The sequence below is a fragment of the Pleurodeles waltl genome, chromosome 2_1, assembly GCF_031143425.1.
Source record: "Pleurodeles waltl isolate 20211129_DDA chromosome 2_1, aPleWal1.hap1.20221129, whole genome shotgun sequence".
NCBI classification, from domain to species: Eukaryota; Metazoa; Chordata; class Amphibia; order Caudata; family Salamandridae; genus Pleurodeles; species Pleurodeles waltl.
The window spans coordinates 767,810,314-767,830,115 of NC_090438.1; the positions used below are offsets into that span (position 1 = coordinate 767,810,314).

At 42.3% G+C, this 19,802-nt stretch overlaps 1 protein-coding gene across 3 annotated transcripts in view; it reads right to left on the reverse strand.

Annotated features, from left to right (window-relative positions):
• Positions 1-19,802, reverse strand: part of MYLK4 (myosin light chain kinase family member 4) — a 608,560-nt gene that overhangs the window by 40,117 nt on the left and 548,641 nt on the right. For all 3 annotated transcript variants that reach the window (XM_069217896.1, XM_069217880.1, XM_069217890.1), the window contains exon 11: positions 10,850-11,002. In XM_069217896.1, coding sequence (XP_069073997.1) covers positions 10,850-11,002 — 153 coding nt within the window. The remainder of the gene's footprint in view (positions 1-10,849; positions 11,003-19,802) is intronic.

Here is a 19,802-nt window from a genome sequence, read left to right on the forward strand (position 1 = left end):
TAGGACACTTCACTAGGATATATGATTGTGCCGCAATTGACTTCATTGCACCTGCTTGCCCCCCACCCCCATTAACCTCACTCCTCCATACCTTTACTTTACACTTAGGGAAACCAAGGCAGCTGTCACCGCAATTAAACTGGGTAAGCCCAGGACCAAACAAAATCCCTGGAGAGCTACTTCGCCATGATATATTAGTCTGGGCCCCATATGTTAAATGCAATAGCTTCAGGGGCTCCAATTCCCGACCCATAGAAGGGCAGAGATTATTCCTGGTAATTATAGGCCAATAAGCTTTCTGGACACTCTTGAAAGGGTATACATGCGGCAGCTGTTAAATAAATTAAATGACTGGATTAAGGGTGCAGAGATCCTAACCCCCTATCAAGCTGGATTTAGACCTAGGGTCAGCACTACGGACCAAGTACTGAGGCTGCTTCTTATAATTTTGAAGTATACAAGGCTTAGGGAAGGCCATTTGTACACAGCCTTTGTTGACCTCAAAGCAGCCTTTGACTTGGTCCCCCGGGAGCTCCTATGGGTGTCACTAAAACCCCAGAGGTACCTGACACCTTGCTTAGCGAACTAGTTAAACTCCATCAAGATAATTATGCCCAAGTGCGATGGGATCATCATGGACAACTAACAGACCGCATCCCAATAAACAGAGGTGTGAGACAAGGGTGTGTGCTGGGCCCACCCTTTTTTCTTTATTTGTCGTTGTTATTGAGGCCCCAGAAAGGAAATATAGATGCACCCAAATTAGAAGGCGATAGTGTCCCTGCTCTACTATTCGCCGATTACACTCTTCCAACCTCAAAGACTCCTATGGGATTACAGCAGTTTTTGGACAATTTCAATTCCTTTTGTGGGTTCAGATGTCTTGAGATTAATTCTTCAAAAAACAAATTCATGGTAGTCAGACTCCACAGATCACTTTAAAACATTTTAGACATGATAATAAAAAACTGGAGTGGGTCTTTAGATATGAATATGTATGCTAGATAGCAGGGCCTCGTGGTCCCCCCACATCCAGAAGAGAAGGGCGGTGCTTCAATATCAGGTACCAATTATTTATTAAAAAACATCAAGGGACAACATCAAGAGTCATACTCCCGGCCACAGAGTTATACAAACTAAACGCCCAATCAGCTGCCTCATATGGCATCGAACTTTGGGGCCACATGAATATGGAACCCCTCACTCTTAGTGAACATAAATTATCTCCCCAAGAGTACGCCCTTAATACCACTCAAACGGGTAGGAGATATTGCCCAGCTAAGGCCCCTAATGTATTGGGTAAGGATTTGGACCACAGAGGAGCTTAAGCCTTACCTTAATCCAGTAAAGGAACATTTGTCCATCGACACAGGCCTTACTTTCTCTTGGTTTAGGCATGCCCAATCCTGGAAAGACCTCACATTGATGACCTATGCCTCAAAGAAACATCTAAAAGCCTGCTATTGTGCTTATATCCAAGCTAATCTTTCTCAGTCTTCCACCCTAGGGAGAGAGACAGGTACATTTCTTGTTTTCAAAGACACTCCCTCATATGAGGCATTCATAGATATTCCCTAACAGCAATTGCAAAAACATTATATTTGAAGTTCCGTTGTGGCATACTTGAGATAGGGTCCTTTACATCCGTGTGGAATGCCGGCAGAAGCACTGACCCAAATGGCCTCTGTACTATGTGCTCCTTGACTGCATAAGAAAGCATAAGTAATATTTAGTTTTTCTGCCCTGCATACAAAAAGCCGAAATGCAAATTGATTCATCCAGTTTGTAACCATCTAGTCATTTGGAGGCACATTGAGGCCCTAAGGGTTCTAAAGGGCGACATATTTATTTACACAGTGGCTACCCTTCGTAAATATTTATTTTCAGTAGGGCTGATAAGGAAAGAAAAAGGTCAAACATTTTAAGCCTGGTTGAGCAGGCCAATCGGCAAGGCACGTTGAGTTTCATCAAGCATATCCATTCCCTTTTCTGATTGATTGTTCAATCAAGAAAAGAATGAATTATGCAGCTGGTTAGTAAGCCTATGTTAGGGGCTGGTGAACTTTCCCCAGTTTGCAATGTATTGAGTCCTCTGTCCAGTTTTATTTATAACCACCCTGCGGGAAAACACCTAATGAACAGTAGGCTTGCTTTATAGTATTTATATATTATTATGGCACCAGAAAGTCTACATTAGCTTTTATCCTATGTTTTATCTGATTTTAAGGTATATGTAATATAACTTATTATTTCCATGTATTGGAAGATGGGCGTAGAATGGACATGAGATGCTGTAACTGTTATTATGCACATTGCACTTCTTGTTTGGACTTAGGCCTCAAGTATTCCATCCAAAAGCTGGACTATTTTATGAAATGAAATGTTGTACTATGTGTATGTCTAATGGAATACATTTTACAAAAAAACACATTTACTACTATTTAAATATATTCAACAGAGGCTGGGCCTGTGCACTGATGATGACTGTACACAGATGCTAAGGACACGCTCTGGAGCAGGAGTGCATCCATCTGCAAAATTTTATTTTTAGACTTCTCAAATCTTCTGTTAGGCTGCTGGCTCAGCCTGTGCTGACAATTACTAGTTGCTGCCCAGGCGACTGGTATGTGATCCCAATTACACAGGTGCAGGACATGCACACATGGAGCGCAGACCAGTCTGTGAGCATAATATTCAATATTAACTGAGCTCTCATTTATCCCAGTACCTATTTGTAGCTCATCGCACCCATGTTCATTTTGTTTTTATTCTGCATCATGTAGTTCTGTTTAACCCATTCTAAAAACCGCATTACAAGCACTAGAATGCAAACACGAAAAACCTGGACTGCATGGACCTGGTAAACGTGAAAAATATGTATTCATAATCATCTTCATATACACTGAGTTTGAAGTCGAAAAAAATGTTTCACAAAACAAAGTCTTAGAATGATAATCAGACCATTTCTATACAAATTTTTCTTTGGGATGTACAAAAGCCTAACACTGACTAGAGGTCACAACACAGGCCTAAAATGAATGTTATATTAGAACATTAGAAAGTTGGGAGCCGCATTGAGTAAATTCAAGCGGCTCAATGTTAATAGTGGCTCCTATAGTTCTTCTGCTCCAAGATTCCAATATTTGTTTTTCTGTTTCTCCCTTTTTAATTTAGAACAGTGGTTCCCAACCTGTGGTCCGTGGACCTCTAGGGGTCCGCGAAGCCTCCTCAGGGGGTCAGCGACTGCTTTGAAAATTAAATAATCTTAACAGATTTTGTCCCCAGCTTTCAATAATGACTGAGTGGGGGTGGGGGGAGGGAGGGTGTCCCCGGATTCCAATAATGATTCAGTGGGGGGCCCCGGGGTCCAGTAATGGTAAAGTGGGGTTCCGCAGAAGTCAAACGTTTGGGAACCACTGATTTAGAACATTCTAACCTTGGGCTATACTTGTTGCTAAAGGCCCTTTCCCTCGTTATAGGCCCTTGGCAGCGGGCTATAATGGTAGAGTGAAGGCTCAGTTCAGACGGGTTTGCATCGTCAGTGGATTAAGAATCAGATCTCTACTGAGGCATATGTAGCGGTTCGGAGCTGGCAAACGAACAATCTTCGCTCTTCTTGATTGTGCTACAGCAAGTTTTCTGTGTTTAGATTTTACATTTTCAGTTCTTGGCTTAAAACGAAAGAGAGCCAAAACTACTGAATCGTTAAGAATTTACACTTTTGGAAGTTTGAAAATGTTGGTCTGGTTTTTACTCTGCGTTGATCTGCAATGAAACGTCTGACCATAAAGCACTACACTACATTGCCACTAAATATTCCTAGCTCTGCCATGTGGGGGTTTGTGTACTTACAGGTTATTCTGTCAATATAGATTCTTATTGCTGCCATTTCCATCTATCTAAGTGGAGAAGTGTGCCACAATGGTTAGAGCGGCAGACCCTGATGCAGAGATGTGGCCCGGGACCAGGGTTCAAATCCTACCTCGGCAGGTCTTGGGCTCAATTCCCTTAGACCAGATAATTCTCGCCTCAGTTCCTAATCTGATGAATGGGTCCCACTCTGTAACTCTGGGCAATAGCTTGCTTAATCTCCACAACGGCCCTCACAGCGCTTGGATGGCTGGCTTCACCCTGGGGCTGTCCAGGAGTGGGCGCCTCACAGGGAAAAGCCAGGAGGTGTTCCACAGCGGCATGCGTACATCGCCTTGAGACCCTAACGGCTGACTAGTGCGCTATACAAGTGTGAAGTTTACAGTTTCTAACCTGTACGGCATTTCTTTCTATAGGATTGTGGGAGTGGTGGAGGGTTTCTACCTTAAACGTTTAATATCTGCTCAGTGTCACTTGAGACAGGATCTGATATATTACTGAGCAGTGTCACTTGAGAGAGGATCTGACATGCTACTGAAACCTGTCCTTCATCTCCACTTGGCCCTATGCATGCAGCCCTGTAGTACCATGAGTCCTTAGCGCCCTCCTAAGATGTTTGGCTCCTGCTTAGCTGCGAATAGATGCAAGTAAGTGAGCTGGAAGTGAGCATGATCTCTGCACTGGCATTTACAACAAGCATTTGCAATGCAAAGGGTCTCACGTTTGCTCGTGTTAGAGCTAATAGCGTTGTAAACTCCTAACCGGACTTTTCTTGCGACATAAACCATGTACGAAACCGGAAAAAGTGCAATTAACTGTGTAACAGGGTCGATATTATGCAAAGCGCTCGACTTCTGCCAAGCGAGATCACGTTGTGAAAATAGAGAAAAAGTAGTCCACAAACCGAATGGAAAACAGCGAGCCTTGCATGTTTTCTGTACTTGGTCGATGCGCTTGAGGCTAACCACCGGAAAAGGCACGACGTATGCGTGCCTTCCACTAGAGAAATCAAGCAGATTCTAACAGGCAAGCCCACAAACCAATGAAAGAAACTGACGTCATGTGGACAGGGCTCTGAGCCCTTATTAGTCCGTAAAGCGTCTCGCTAGCGAAACGCATGCGCAAGCGCATGCGACGCAGGCTCGACCCTAAAAAGGGGTGCTGAATACCTAAACACAGGAGGCGAGTCGAAAATAATTTATGACTATAGAAAGTACTATTAAAGGAGTACTCTTTTAAAATCTCTTACATCACTCATGAGCCTCAAAACGTCCAACTCCTCATTAGTAAACCTACACAGAGCGCACAGTCCTTTGTAACTATAATAAATGTACATTATTATGCATTATATTAACCCAATTTACTTCCATTTAGAAATAGTTCAGCACCAGTTCACAGAAGCAGGTAAAATGCACGAACATTACAACTTTAAGTACGCTACAGTTCCCTAATGAATAGGCTTCAGATTGTGATACAAAAGAAGTGTATAACAACCCAGGGGTATACGTACCAGAGTGAATAAGAGACTATTTCTTCCTCAGGTCCCTCATATGTGCAGGGGCTCACACCAGTGCATTACAGATGTACTGTGGAATAGGTAAAGGTAAAAGGTTGCGTGGGCAGTGGAGAACTGAAGGCTGTCTCTGTGAAGCCCAAGCATGTGGAGTGTGGGTCAAATCTATTCTGCTCACTGTGAAGCACCTGTAACTCCTTTTTGTCTTCTTGTCTGTAAATATGTTCTCTCAATTTATTTCACTACTGGGGTACGTATTCAGTGTTAATTTATTGCCATGTACACAGCAAAAGTGAAAAACATATCACGTGTATGATTGCAGAGGCATCTGCCGCTTGCCCTCAACACACTTAACCATTGAGGCATGTCAATATGAGATGGTGATATGTCACCTCAGTTTGTCTGCACTTGGGGCAGTATGCGGGTCGCATGTTATATAGCTTGTGAAGTATTGCGGAGGTGGCGTTATGTACAGTGTACATATTAAAACTGAATGAGTGAAAATTGACTATTGTTGTAAGCTTTACATAGAACTATAAGAACTATAAGCACCTCTTGTCATTGTGCACCTTGGAGTGGTTTGTTACAGTCTGCTTCCCATTTCTACACGTGTCTGTATCTTTACATCATCCAAGGTATATCTGGGTAATTAGCATTCCTCCTATCACCTTATTCATGTGTGGTATTAAATACTGACCACTTAGCAGGGATTACTCAATTGCGAATGGTGCAGGACAGCTGACAGAAAAAAATAGCAGCTGTAATCATTCTTTCTTTCAGTTGGAAATGCCGGACACCTTTTCCTATTCATCTCCAGGATCCTTGCAGCCAGTCAGGCTCTAGTCACAGTGAGGGAGAGAACCAGTTTTTACCCTGTCAGGTGGGTGAAGAGCTCATGTGAATGGGGGAACTGACAGAGTGCAGAAAGAGAGAGAGGCCTGCCTTTTGATAGACAATTTCCACTTTTTTGAAGCAGGCGCTGTTGGACTTTGCCCTTTCTACAGGGTCATCACCAAACCTTTTGCCTTCACCCTCTAGTTTTCTAAACCCATTTGTGTTGGCTTTTAGGACTCTGCACTATTTGCCACTACTAGCCACTGCTAAGATGCATGTGATCTCTATTTTAAAAATGATAAATGTGGCTTAAAGTCAACTGGCACATTTAATTTATTTGAAAGTCCCTATTGTAGTGGTACTACATCTAAATAAAATGCTACTAGTAGGCCTGCAGCACTTATTGTACCACCCATTTAAGTAGCCTTTTAAACATGTCTCAGGCTTGCCTCTACAGGCTGTGCGTGCAGTTATAAACTGCCATTTTGACCTGGCAAAATAAATCTTTTGCCAAAGGCCTAAACCTTCCTTTTTAGCATTTACATATGTCACACCAGCGGTAGGCCCTAAACAGCACATAAGGCAGAGTGCAGTGCATTTAAAAAGTTGGATATGTACTTTTAACTTTTATATGTCCTGGTGGCGAAGAATTATTAAATTTGTTTTTCACTACCTTAAGACCTACCTCTCCATCAGAATAACATTGAGTTCCCTTATTACGTTCAATAAGTGTAACTTTCAAATGAGAGTAGATAGAAACATTGAGTTTGTTGTCTAAAGAATTGTAATTTAAAACCTTCTTTAAAGGTAAAGTCAAAATTCTGAAAATGCCACTTTTAGATAGCTGGCACTTGTTTTGTCTGTTACCATGTGGTGCAAGTAGCCTGTATCCTGGGTCACATGACTAGGTGCAGCTGGCAGTTGGTCTTTGTGTAATGCTCCCAAGCAGTGAGACAAAGGGGGAATAGGTGTTGGCAGGATGGGTCATCTCTGACCTGATGAGGGGGAGGAGGTGTCATGTACATTACAAAGGCTCTGCCCAGCACACCCACAAAGGGTTTTCACAGTATTCTTCTGTGTCGCTAGACAAGCTGAGGCCATGGCAGGGAGGACCGGAATTTCCAAGCACCACTGGAAGTGGAAGCCTGTAGAAGCTTCTCCTACTTTAAAGTGGCCACCCTTCAGATTCAACACATTATTACACCTCTGGATTGTGGATGATTCAGAAGGACTGCTGTGCTGCTCTGTAAGGAGGACTGCCACTCTGCTGCCTGAGGGAAAAGGACTGAACATGCATTTTGAATCCAGGACCACAAGAGTGACTCCAAGGGCTAGTTGGACGACCTGCAGATGAGAGCTTGAGGAACATAAAAGGCTCCACCACCTTGAACCAAGCACCTGGGCTCTGCCTGCTGTGAGTCTTGTTCCTTGAGTGGTGCCACCCTAGACTCTTGGAAGTGGGCCTGAACGTACTCTGCTACCCCAGCTGTGATCCTGTGAGCAGAACCAATGGAGCGCATCTCCTCGTAGCCACATTGGAACCATAGCTGCACGATGCATCCATGGGCAAGTACATCACATCACAGCCCACAGCTTCCTCGGAACCACTACTGCACGATGCATCCTTGATGCAGGACGTATCATCACAAGCCGATCATTGGCAGCATCCTCAATGACGATGCAGGACTTTGGACAGCAGCTTCATCTGAACCACCCCTGTGCAGTGCATCTGAGACATGGGATCTCACAACACTCCTCAACCAGGGTTTAAGGTACTTTGTTCAGTGGGCCTAACTTAGTCCGTGTATCTGGCCCATGCTCCATTGTGGCGGCCTGAAAAGGTTACTTTGTCCCGGTCCGGCACGACCAAATAATCACATATAGCACTTTGTGCTTTTGGGAACTATTTTTACCACAATCTTTAACACTGCATAACTCCAGTTCTACTGACTGGATTTTTGAATGTGGTCATTTTGTTTCAAATATTTTATTACATTTATATCTATTTTTCTAAATTGGTGTAGGATTTTTCTTGTGTTGTGTTTTCACTTTATCACTGTTTGATATACTGCATGAATACTTTACACACTGCCTTGGAGTTAAGCCTGACTGTGGTGGGCCAAGCTACCAAAGGTTTAAGCACATGTTAATTAGAGGTTTGCTTGTGACTTCACCCTGACAGGAATTGTGGTTGCTGCTTGGGAAGGGATTCACCCCCCTCAACCAGAAACCCAATTTCCCATGGGTGCTCAAGTAATTTTACAGTAAGACAAAGAGAAAGTTTTGCCTCATGAGGTAGACATAGATTGAGACAGTAGAGAGTGCTGGATAGGGGATATTCTCCAGTCACTGGCTGGTGCACAGGACAACACTGGAAAGCCACCACAGCCACTTTCCCAGAATATTCCTTGACCTGGAAGACTAAACATGGAGAAGAAGCCCCTGCTGGAAGAAAGGCCACTCCTGTCGCATGAGAAGATGAAAACCTAAGGGTTTCAAAGACATAAGGACTCTTGCTATCAGCCAGGGACCAGAAATTCCCTCAAAGAGATCAGAGACTGCCCTCTATTTTGTCAGAAGGATACCTGACTTGAAGAGAACCAGCTGACAAGAGCGAAACTAGTAATTGAGGAGACTGGCTGGAGAGAGGCATGGTGCACTCATGAGGGCTAGGACAAACGGCTGAAGGTTACCTAGGAGGCTACAACCAAGAGTGAAAGAAAACTAGGCCTGTACTGCTCAGACATATTTGCTGCACTCAGAATGCATTCAGCTAGGCCTCACAGTAATAATATACTGCTTCATGAAGCCCTGAACAGCGATAGTTTCCACCCTTGACAGCCAGGAGGATTTTGAGAATGAAAAAAAGTGACTCCACCCAAAGGTAAAATGTTGGAGCTCAACGAGGTGAATTTATTCAATCCGTGATGTGACCCTGGTGGCTAATAAATCTAATTTTGATCAGTTCAAAGCTTTTGGCACCGAAACCATTGGCTTCAGCGGGAGCTTGAAAAACAATATATTCTGCTTTGGTGGAACCTCACCAGCCACATTCTTGAATCTTGCCCCACTGAAGGACTTCCATTGCAGAGACTAAGAATGAAGGTAAAATCTTTGATCGGGATAAATAGCTTGGTGTATCCGATCTCTGCTTCATTTTAATCATCTTGAAATCATGCCTCGGTCCGGGTCAACAGCTGTTGTTTTTTAATAATGCTTTATTTATTCTAGGTGCTTTTTGCTTAATGACTTTAGAAATTGATATTTCCCATTCTCTGTATCCAATTTTAATGATCTTGGTGTTTCTTTCTAATTAAACTGATGTTCTAAATTAGTTTAGGCTTTTTACTGTGTTTTTATATCTTTAAAATGGTTAGTACTTCTTGAACTTTACATATATTTCTCTGGGTATTGCCTGCTGTTGTGCCACAATTTCCCAGGGTTCAGCAGAGATTCTCTGAGAACTGTATTTTGGCCTAAACAGATTGTGATTATTAAATTGATAGAGGTCACACCCTACCAAACTGATAACCCAACTTCTAACAAACAGTTCTCTGAGAGAGATGGAGACTGCAAAAAATTATTTTCGGTCTGAGCACTGTACTGTCTCTTCAGAACAGTGACAAGCAGATGTGCTTGAATACTGCCAGGTGGTCAACTGTGTGAATAGCTGTTAACAGGCAGAGAAATATCAAGAGGCAAAGCTAAGACTTTCAGCGATACCAGGGACAACATGGATCTTTATAGTTTCTGTTCCACACCCAGATTTATGACGAGCATTGTTAAATTGCACCTGCCATCTCAAGGACAGCAGGATAATTCAATAATAATTGAAGAGCTAACCTTAAAAATAGTGTTTTTTTACAAGAGGACAGATGTGTCCTACGTTTACAAAGGTGGGGAAGATCCATGTGAGAACAGATCCCTTGCTAATGCCTTCATGGGCATTATGGGTCTCAAGAATTAGAGGTTTGATAATCGAGGAGGAAAAGAGGAGGTCATCATCAAGCCTTTTGACTTGAATAATATGAAACAGTAATTAAACGGTCACAGGATGAAAGGAGCGCCAGTTGGAAACAGAATGAGAGGAAGGCTGTGGGGATTTGTGACAGGAGTATTACAAGTGTGTGCGTTGTGTTGAATTTCTATGTACATTGACGTCAGTGGATTTTTGTACTGAGTTAAGAATGGGAGGCAGGCGCTGCATCACTATCTTACAATGCTGAATAGAGATTCACTTTCATTATTGGGTTCTTAAACAGTTGTGAGGACATACCTGAATTTTGTCATGGCAATGATGTACTGCTGCTCCATTTGAGGGGAAGAAGGTCTGCTGGAGACCTGGATTTTGACCTCATATTTTGGAGTTCACAGGTCACCCTATTAATAAAATGTGTGTATTGGCAGTGACACGGTATGGAGTGTTACCTGCTACTAACACGTTGTCTTAAGTTTCATCCTCCACGCCTTCACACCTGTGTTAGCTTCCCTAATCCAAGGTGTGGATGGATGTTCAATGATCAAGACGTTGGGGCACTCTAGCTTGTCTTCTGCTCCTAAAAGACTACGTTTGTTGCTCTCCAAAGTCCTGGCACCGACCCACTTGAGAAAGAAAGAAAACAACTCCCATACCTCTTGTCCTTAATGAGAAGCTTTGTGATGAAGTCCTTGGCATCTTCAGAAACATTATGGAATTCCTCGTTTTCAAAGCCCCACCGGCAACAGATGATGTTGTTCATAGTTTCATTGTCATCCTCACCCATGAACGGGGATAATCCACTAATACTACGGGAAACAAAGAAGGAGTGGTAAATCAATGACTTCTTCATGCAATCGCAATCCAGATTAAAACACTGGAATATTGGAGCAGCTATCAACATTCTAATATACTAGCCTATAGATTCAGTGTCTCCCTTTCTCTTGCCTGCCCTAATGATCTGAGGAATTTTTTAGTGCACTGGTAGAGTTTGGGGTTGTGACAGAGAAAAATAGAAGTGGCATCTGCTACTCCTTTTCTGCTGGCAACTTTGATACTGCAATAAAGAAGTAAAGTGCAGGAGACCAGGCGGAAGCATCTGCAGCTACTGTCTCTCAATACACCCCGTCAAACTGCACGAGCAAGTTTGGCAGTGCATAAGCAGAGGCTGGGACAGGAAGAATGTTCAACTTCCCTAGAACTTCTATGGAATCAGGAAAGGCAAATCAACTGGGAGTCAAAGGAGTGTTTACACCCTTATTACACCCCCATCTATTGGTTCCAAGAAAGGTTTTAAAAAAATATAATTAGTACTTAACAAGCTAACCATGACGTCCTGCTTCTTCATCCTACGCATACTTTGTAATATATACAAATGGCTACCCAAAAGCTCCAGATACACCATCACCTAGGCCCTTATTTCCAGCTGACTGGACTAATGCAATGCTCTCTGCACAGGGCTTGAGGCTCACCTCCGACGACGACTACAGACCATACAGAATGCTGCAGTCAGACTCTAGACAAACCCATATTACCCCCTACCTCAGATAACTCCACTGGCTATCTGTAAGGAAGAGATGCCAGTTTAAGCTCCTGACCCATGCATACAAGGACCTTCTAAACTGCAGACCCACCAACTTGAACCACCGCCTGAACTTCCATCAGACCACTAGACATCACTGCTCTGTGTCCCTTTCTCTAACCCTCACCCCTGCATCTGACCTAACAGTTACGCAGGTCACTCCTTCTGCCACCTAGCAGAGAAGACATTGATTGAGCTACCCTTTTATCTATAGGCCTCCCTATCTCCTCTAAAGTTCTATTAGACCCTGAATACCTGGCTATTTTGCTAAACTACTGGACCCGGTCAGCGCATGGATACCCTCATGGGTGATAAGTAGTGCTCTACAATTCTATTGATTCATTGATGGATTACCAAGGCAGTAGAGTAGTACAAGAGCCTCGCCCATATAATTTGTAGAGTCAGGCTCTCTCTATTTTTCACACATAAAGGTCACTTGAAACTGAGGAAATTCTATCCCAGTATGCAGATTTATTTCTCACTTGTGACACCTAAAGAAGAAGTAGCAGGTGTTTCCCAGAGAGTCGAAGTGCAAGTGGCAATGGAAATGTTTTAGACACCTACTGATGTATAATTTTATGGCTATTTACATACATTTGATTTTCTTGTTCCTGATCCGCCATGCACTTCTAAAAAGAAGCTTAATTAACTTAGGCATAATTAGTACTTACAGCGTGGTAACGAACGTAGAGCTTTCTCATATTATGAGATGGGGCATGGGACAAGGAGTTGCACATGGATACATCTTTCCAATGTGAAGATGTTTCACTATGGGGCTATTTTGCACACAGAATTCAAACATTCACAACAGAGGCTAAAGCAGGCCTCCAACCCTCTCTATAATGAAAGCTACTTCTGCACAAGAATAAACATCCTAAACTTCTAACAAATGTTATTACTATGTAATTGTGAGCATATCTGTTAGCAGTACTAGTGCCCACCCAAATAATTGGAGCAAGTTTACCATCACAAGTGTCAGGGCACACATTATGAATGAGAAATGCCTCCGCACAAATAATGAAGTAACAGCCAAAGCAGCATGAATTTACTTGCACAAAGGACATAACCACAGCATTAAGTCCCCCCAACTCAGCTTGAATCATTCAACTATAAGCTTTAAATATGCTTTGAAATGTAATCATTTTGATTTCCTTCTGCATATCAGTTTCTGAAAAGAAACATAATTTTCCATTACATACATACCTCTTCCATTTTGGGCAAACAATCTCAAGTTTCCAACTTTTTTTTCTGAACCATAATTCTTGCCTTCAAAATATCAGTTTCAGTTTTAGTAAATATGTGGTTCCCAAACATCAGTTGGTCATTTTCTATTAAGCACTCACGTGCAAATTCTTCACAAGGACAGAATCTGCTTTAAATATCCAGGCTGTTCCGTCATATGCAATGGATGTCCACTATAGTATCAAGGACACCTATAATATGGCAATAATGCTCGCCATTACACTAGAGGCACCACTGTGCCAAGGCTGGTCACCATAACAGCCAGGATGCTCCCAATATGTCACCATTAATACAGGGGTGGCCAAAATTAGGGTAGTCATGTTCTTAGTATGCTCCTGATGGCAAAGATGAGATTATTATGCAAGGGCCACTGTTAGAAATGGGGTCTCTAGTTGGCATTGACATACACCCTTGTCCAAGTAGGGGCCACAATCCTAGTCAGGGTAAGTCACAACACAATACAAATTATCCTGTTCCTACACTCTGGTACCTTGGCACTGAGCAGTCAGGCTTAACTTAGAATGCCATGTGTAAAGTATTTGTGCAAGAAATCATACAGTAACACAGCAAGAACACCACAAATATACACCACACAGGTTTAGAAAAATATGTAATATTTATCTGAATAAAATAATGTAAAAACGACAAAGACCCAATAAGCACAAGTTGAAATATCACTTTTAAAAGGTTTGAAAAGAGTCTCAATCCTTAAAAATAAACAGTTGTTACACACAGCAACTGGGATGCGTCAAAAATAACAACGCAAGGAGACCACAGAGGAGAAGATGCCTGTAAAAATAAGGTGTTGCATCTGATTTTCTGAAGCGGCACAGATGATACGTCATTTCTTTCCATGCTGCAGGGGGTTTGCGTTGTTTTTCAACTCACAGTCTTGGTTCCTCACTGCGATGTGGGGATATTTTGATGCCCATGGACAATGCGTTGAAAATCCTTGATGCGCTGGAAGAAGGAGCAGGTGCTGTGTCGATCCGGTAGGTAATGCGGCAAATTTTCCATTGAAAGGTAGGTGCAGTGTCGAATATCCAGTCGAGAAGCCAGTGCTGCATCATTCCGGTCGGCTGTGTGTCAATTTCTCAGCCGCAATACAGGCTTTGCGACAATTTCTGCAGGCTTTGCATCGATTTTCAACCCACAAGGAGTTTCTTGAAGAGGTGAAGTCTTCGTTGGCCCTGAGACTTCAGAAACAGGAGGCAAGCTCAATCCAAGCCCTTGGAGAGCACTTTTGGGGAAGGCAGAGTCCTTCCAGCAAAGTCAGAGGCCAACAGGGCAGCAGTCCTTTCCAGCAAAGCAGTCCAGATGGGTCCTTTGGGCAGCAAGGCAGCTCCTCTGAGAGGGTACAGGTATAGGTCCAGAAGTGTCTGATTTGGTGGGGTCAGAGACCCAGTTTATATACCTAAAAAATGTCTTCGAAGAGGGGGAGACTTCAAAGAGTGGTTTTGAAGTGCACAAGTTCCCTTTCAGCCTAGTCCAGTCTGCCAAGGTCCCAGTGGGGGGTTCTTTGTGTGAGGGCAGGCCACTGGCCTTAGAAATGTAAGTGTCAGGCTTTCCACCCTTCCAGCCCAGGAAGACCCATTCAGTATGCAGATGAATGTATATGTGACTGAGTGTCTTGTGTTTGTGGTTGTCTGGGTGAAACGCACAAGGAAGCTGTCAACCAGCACAGAACAGACGTTGACTCGAGACAGGCTGTAAGGCACAGATGGTTTTAAGTGCAACAAAATGCTCACTTTCTAATAGTGGCATTTCTAAAATAGTAATATAAAATCCAACCTCACCAATAAGCAGGATTCTCTATTACCGTTCTGGTGATACTAAATATGACCTGGATGCCCCTTTCAGATCAGAATGTACCACTCAAAAAGTATGAGGGCAGTCCTAATGCTAGCCTAGGAAAGGAGCAGGCCTCGCAGTAGTGGAAAACAAATTTAGGAGTTTTTCACTACCAGGACATATAAAACACATATGTACAGGTCCTGCCTTTTACCTACATAGCACCCTGCCCTATGGGTTACCTATGGCTTACCTTAGGGGAGACTTATATGTAGAAAAAGGGGAGTTTAAGGCTTGGCAAGTACTTTTAAATGCCAAGTCAAAGTTGCAGTGAAATTGCACACAGGCCTTGCAATGGCTGGCCTGAAACATGGTTAAGGGGCTATTTATGTGGGTGACACAATCAGTGCTACAGGCCCACTAGTAGCATTTAAATTACAAGTCCAGGTACATGTAGTGCACTTTTCTAGGGACTTATAAGTAAACCAAATATGCATTGGGGCTGAACCAATGTTACCATGTTTAAGAGAGAGAGCATATGCCCTTTAGCACTGGTTAGCAGTGGTAAAGTCTGCAGAGTCCTAAAACCCACGAAAACAGTGTCAGAAAAGTGGAGGGAGGTAGGCAAAAGGTTGGGAGATGACCACCCTAAGGCTGTCATGACCAACAGCTACTACTATTGAATAGACATAATTGTGCCATAGATGAACCCCATATGATGGGAAGCACCAAATACGTTTGGTGGACTTGACACAGGCATAGCTTCCAGGTGGCAACACTGTTTATCAGGAGAAACAATAATGAAAAACACTCATGCAGACACACATATACATAAATGTGCACACATGCATACACACAAAGGTGTATGCACAATGAGGCTCAGAAGAGGATCTCCACTCTGGATCTCGCTCCTGCTCTCCTCAGCTCCTGGGCTACAAATGCACCCACCTCTCACACTTTCTATCTAGCTTCAACGAGTCCACATTTATCTGCCACCGCTCTGGCTACTGATGGCACTTCTCTTTCCTGGCACATTTCAAACACACAGTGTGACTGATAGAGTGTGATGTCTAACATGCCCAATCTCCTTGTGATTTAGCTACAATGAGCCTGGGTTCATGTTGCAGACTCTGTAGGCCAAAACAATGTGAATTTGTATTTTAGTATGAGGCCCTTCCATTAGTTTGGACGGCTGTCACTCTAAGGGTCTTGAGATGAGCAATGCTATCTTTAATCAGCATACATTCTTTGAATGATGGACTGGAATGAGCTTCACTGTAGAGAGGTACTTCAAGGATGCTGGTGAGCTACCAGTAGCATCTGACCTACTGTTTGGAGACCCATGAGGTACATTAATAAACTATTACCCTTGCCTAGGCCTTGAAGATCTGTAAACAGAAGGAGCACGAAATCTGATCTAGTTGTAGCTGTGTGCCTATGAGTATTTTCAACTTCTTTGGAAGTCATGCCCTCAAATGCCATGCTATAGGTAATGCTTAGGCACCAATATACAACCAATATACAACCAATGGTAATGCTTCTGCACCAATATAAAACCAATTCCAAAACTGGCATCAAAGTAACATATTCAACAAATGTATGGCCACCATTTCAGCATTGCTAAAGTGCATATACTTGTGACTGTGCAATGAGGTATTCAATGTCCAGCAGTCCTCAGTCTTTCTTGGGGTTTTCTATTACTTATTGTCTCCCTTCTCTTCATTTCACATCCCCCTTTTTCTTCTCCGGCTTAAAGTAGAATTGTTCAACCATATTTGATCATTAGTTTATAACTCTATCTTTTATTGACAGTTATTCTGCATTAATCTCATACGGCGATGTTTCTTATAAGGATCTTTCATGTTATACATAACAAATACATTAATTCAAAAGAGTATGAGTCAAAGATATTTCATCAAGTTCAGCAAAGTATAGGAAGCATGCAGGTAACTTGTTTTATTCTGAGACAGGTGGAAGTTTTAGAGAAAGTCTCAGGTTCTCTCTCACACAATAAACAGAAGGCCATACTATTCAAGTTGACTTTTCGGGACAGTGGATGCAAGATCAGCAAGCACTCCTTTTGCCAATTTAGTTTGCAAATTGCTGATTTTGCAAAATACATAAGGAAACAGTGATTTACTAGGAACATATACTGAGTAATATAATGAATTTAAAATATTTTTAATATTGATAAACTGAAAAATAGATCAATTTGTAGGGAGTGAATACACAGTGACACGTGAACACAGTGGCAGCTGGTGACATTTGAAAGTAGTGGGGTGTAAACGTCTGGGTACTACTTTTATGTAGCTAGTAAAGCGAGCAAACTTAATGGACAAACGTGGGGCCCAGAGTGGGTCCTCTTCCCAAGACAAAATTTTAAAAAGATTGACAAATTGTGCATTTAAAAGGTAATAAATGTAGTGAGAAAGCAAGGTGTATAAAGCAGTGGGAATGTATAGTCTTTAAATATTAAACACATTCAAAACTGCCTCATATCTTACTGCATTAATAAGTTCACCCTTAACTTTAATGTTCAAATTGTACACTGCAATGTAAGGCCCTTTAAAATGTGTGCTTGCACTGCATGCGGCATCAACTTCGGAAGAAAATGCTCTTACCAGGCATCAGGAGGCACCCACAGCTGCTGGCTGCAATTAGTCATACAGAAATAGGTGCAGACAGGAATTTGGGGGGGGGGGGCAGAAAAAGTGTGGGCTCTCTAAAAGGGAACATGCAAAATAATTTTCTGTGATTTCCATAGTGTGCCACCTGGCCTGTATTTTGGTTTCTCTCTGAGATGTTATTGCATTCAGAAATATAACACAACAACTGACATACACCTAAAAGCTGTCAGTACTGTTGGCTTTGCCAGTGGTTGTTAGCTCTTTAAGATAAATGAGTAACAACAATGATTAACTATAAATATTTAATATTAGAAATGTTTCAATTCTGAAATTGTGAAACTGTGACTTAAATAATATTGAGGCCTGTGGAAGGAGTAGGGCGTTCAGTTGTGTGTGCTTCATGTTAGATATGTTTTCCCTTTTTCTCTTCACATCTCATCCATCTCCATATTTTCAACCTCCCCTCTCCTCTTCCGAACCCTCTTTTGACTCTCGCTTGAATGCACTTCCTCACATTTCCCTCATTTTACCACCCCAAACACACACTGCACTAATTCACGTTTAAGCACTTTATTTCTGTTTGCTTTTGCCTTCTAAATATTTTGACCTCTGTGCACCCCCATTCTCACACATTTACACTGAATTTCAATTGTAAATGGAATACGTGACCATTGTTCTGTGTGCTCTGCAGAGAAGCCAACACACTGACAGGCACTTTCTTTTGGCTTCAGCCTCAGTGGCAGTGCTCTCAGATACACCTAGCAAAGTGTGCACTATGCAAGAGTAATACAATGCACAGAAACACAGCATGATGAAACAGCTGTCTCTCATGGCGAATGCAACATTAAGTAAGATGTGAAATCAGAGAGGAACTAAATCGCTTTTTATCATTCATTGTTTGCATATCAATTTATGTTTTTGTCATGAATGATAAGGGCATGATGATCGGGCCTGTTTTAAAGCCATACAGCAGTTAACTGTATTTTCTGTAAGCAAGTATTTCTCATTTTGTGCTTGAGTCCGATATTTGGATCAATTTCTCAAAAGAACAAGAACCCTGCTTGTCTTTTAGATCAATTTTGTGAGGGAACAAATACAGCAACTCCACTGTCCACTCCAGCGATCTGCACCCAGGGCCTGGGGTGTCACAAGGGGGAGGTTAGTGTGACAAGTGGTCTCAGTACAATACAAATAACTCAAGATTAGCATTATAACACTCACAAACCAAGGCACTAAATCACACATGCTTGCACTCACTCCTACTGATGAGTGGGGAAAGGGTGGGATCTATGCCTGTGAATGGCAGATGGCTGCCCTCTGGCAGAGATGAAAACCCTGACGCCTGAAACCATAATGCAAAAAGTGTCACAGGCCTATAGTGGCTCCAGCCATAGACCACAATAGAAATTAAAGGCTTTAGAGCAGTCAGCCCTGCGTCGTGCATCATAGTGTAGAAAGTTGATTTACTGCCTGGCTTCCATCTCCTGCTTCAAGAAGCAGCGGGACAGGCAGCCTGGGACAGACAGCACAGACTTAAATGCATTGATTTGTTTCCTTATTTATGATTTACCTGTAGTTCTCCTGGCATAATGGGGTACGCCTGCTGTGTTTTGGTGAAATAGTAAACACAAGAAGTTTCCTTGGCCATTTGATATGGATAGAGCCCCAAGGGAGCAATGCCCCACTACCCATCAACGCCTCACATTGTGAAATGTTGGAAGTGTGTGTGTGGAGGATATGACCCTCACATTTCCTACCAACAGAGAGGATGGCAATATATGTTCCAACTTTATTGGAGTCAGTACAACTCTGCAGTCTCAAATTGAGCACCTCCACTTTCCGGGGTTCGAATTGTGGATGTGGACATGTTTCAGCTATTGTTTGGATTGGTTTCTAGCCAAAGATCAAAAAAATGCTTGATTACTCTATGATCATGATAGGTTAGGATCGTGATAATTACAACCTTCTCCGAGATAACAGTTATTTGTTTATAAGCACAAGTGAGGATCACAATTGCACTTTCCTTCTCTTCAGGCTTCAGCAGGAAGTCTCTACCAGCTCTGAATTAATAAACTACTTATCTCTTCAACTCTTCCTATAATATTTTTGATTCAATAAATTCAATAATTCAATAACAACAATGTTATTTTGGCTAGCAACCAACAACCCTCATTCAATACACATGTTTACAGATGATGGTGACCTAAAAGGAGTGGATATGACTCTGATCTGCAATGATACACCATTCCACATTGGATGTTTTTTACAATGAAGAAATATAACATTCTTCAATCAATCCCACATTTTGCAGAATTTTCTGGTAATTTAAACTTTCTACAAAAGCTATATGCAAAAATCTGTCTACAA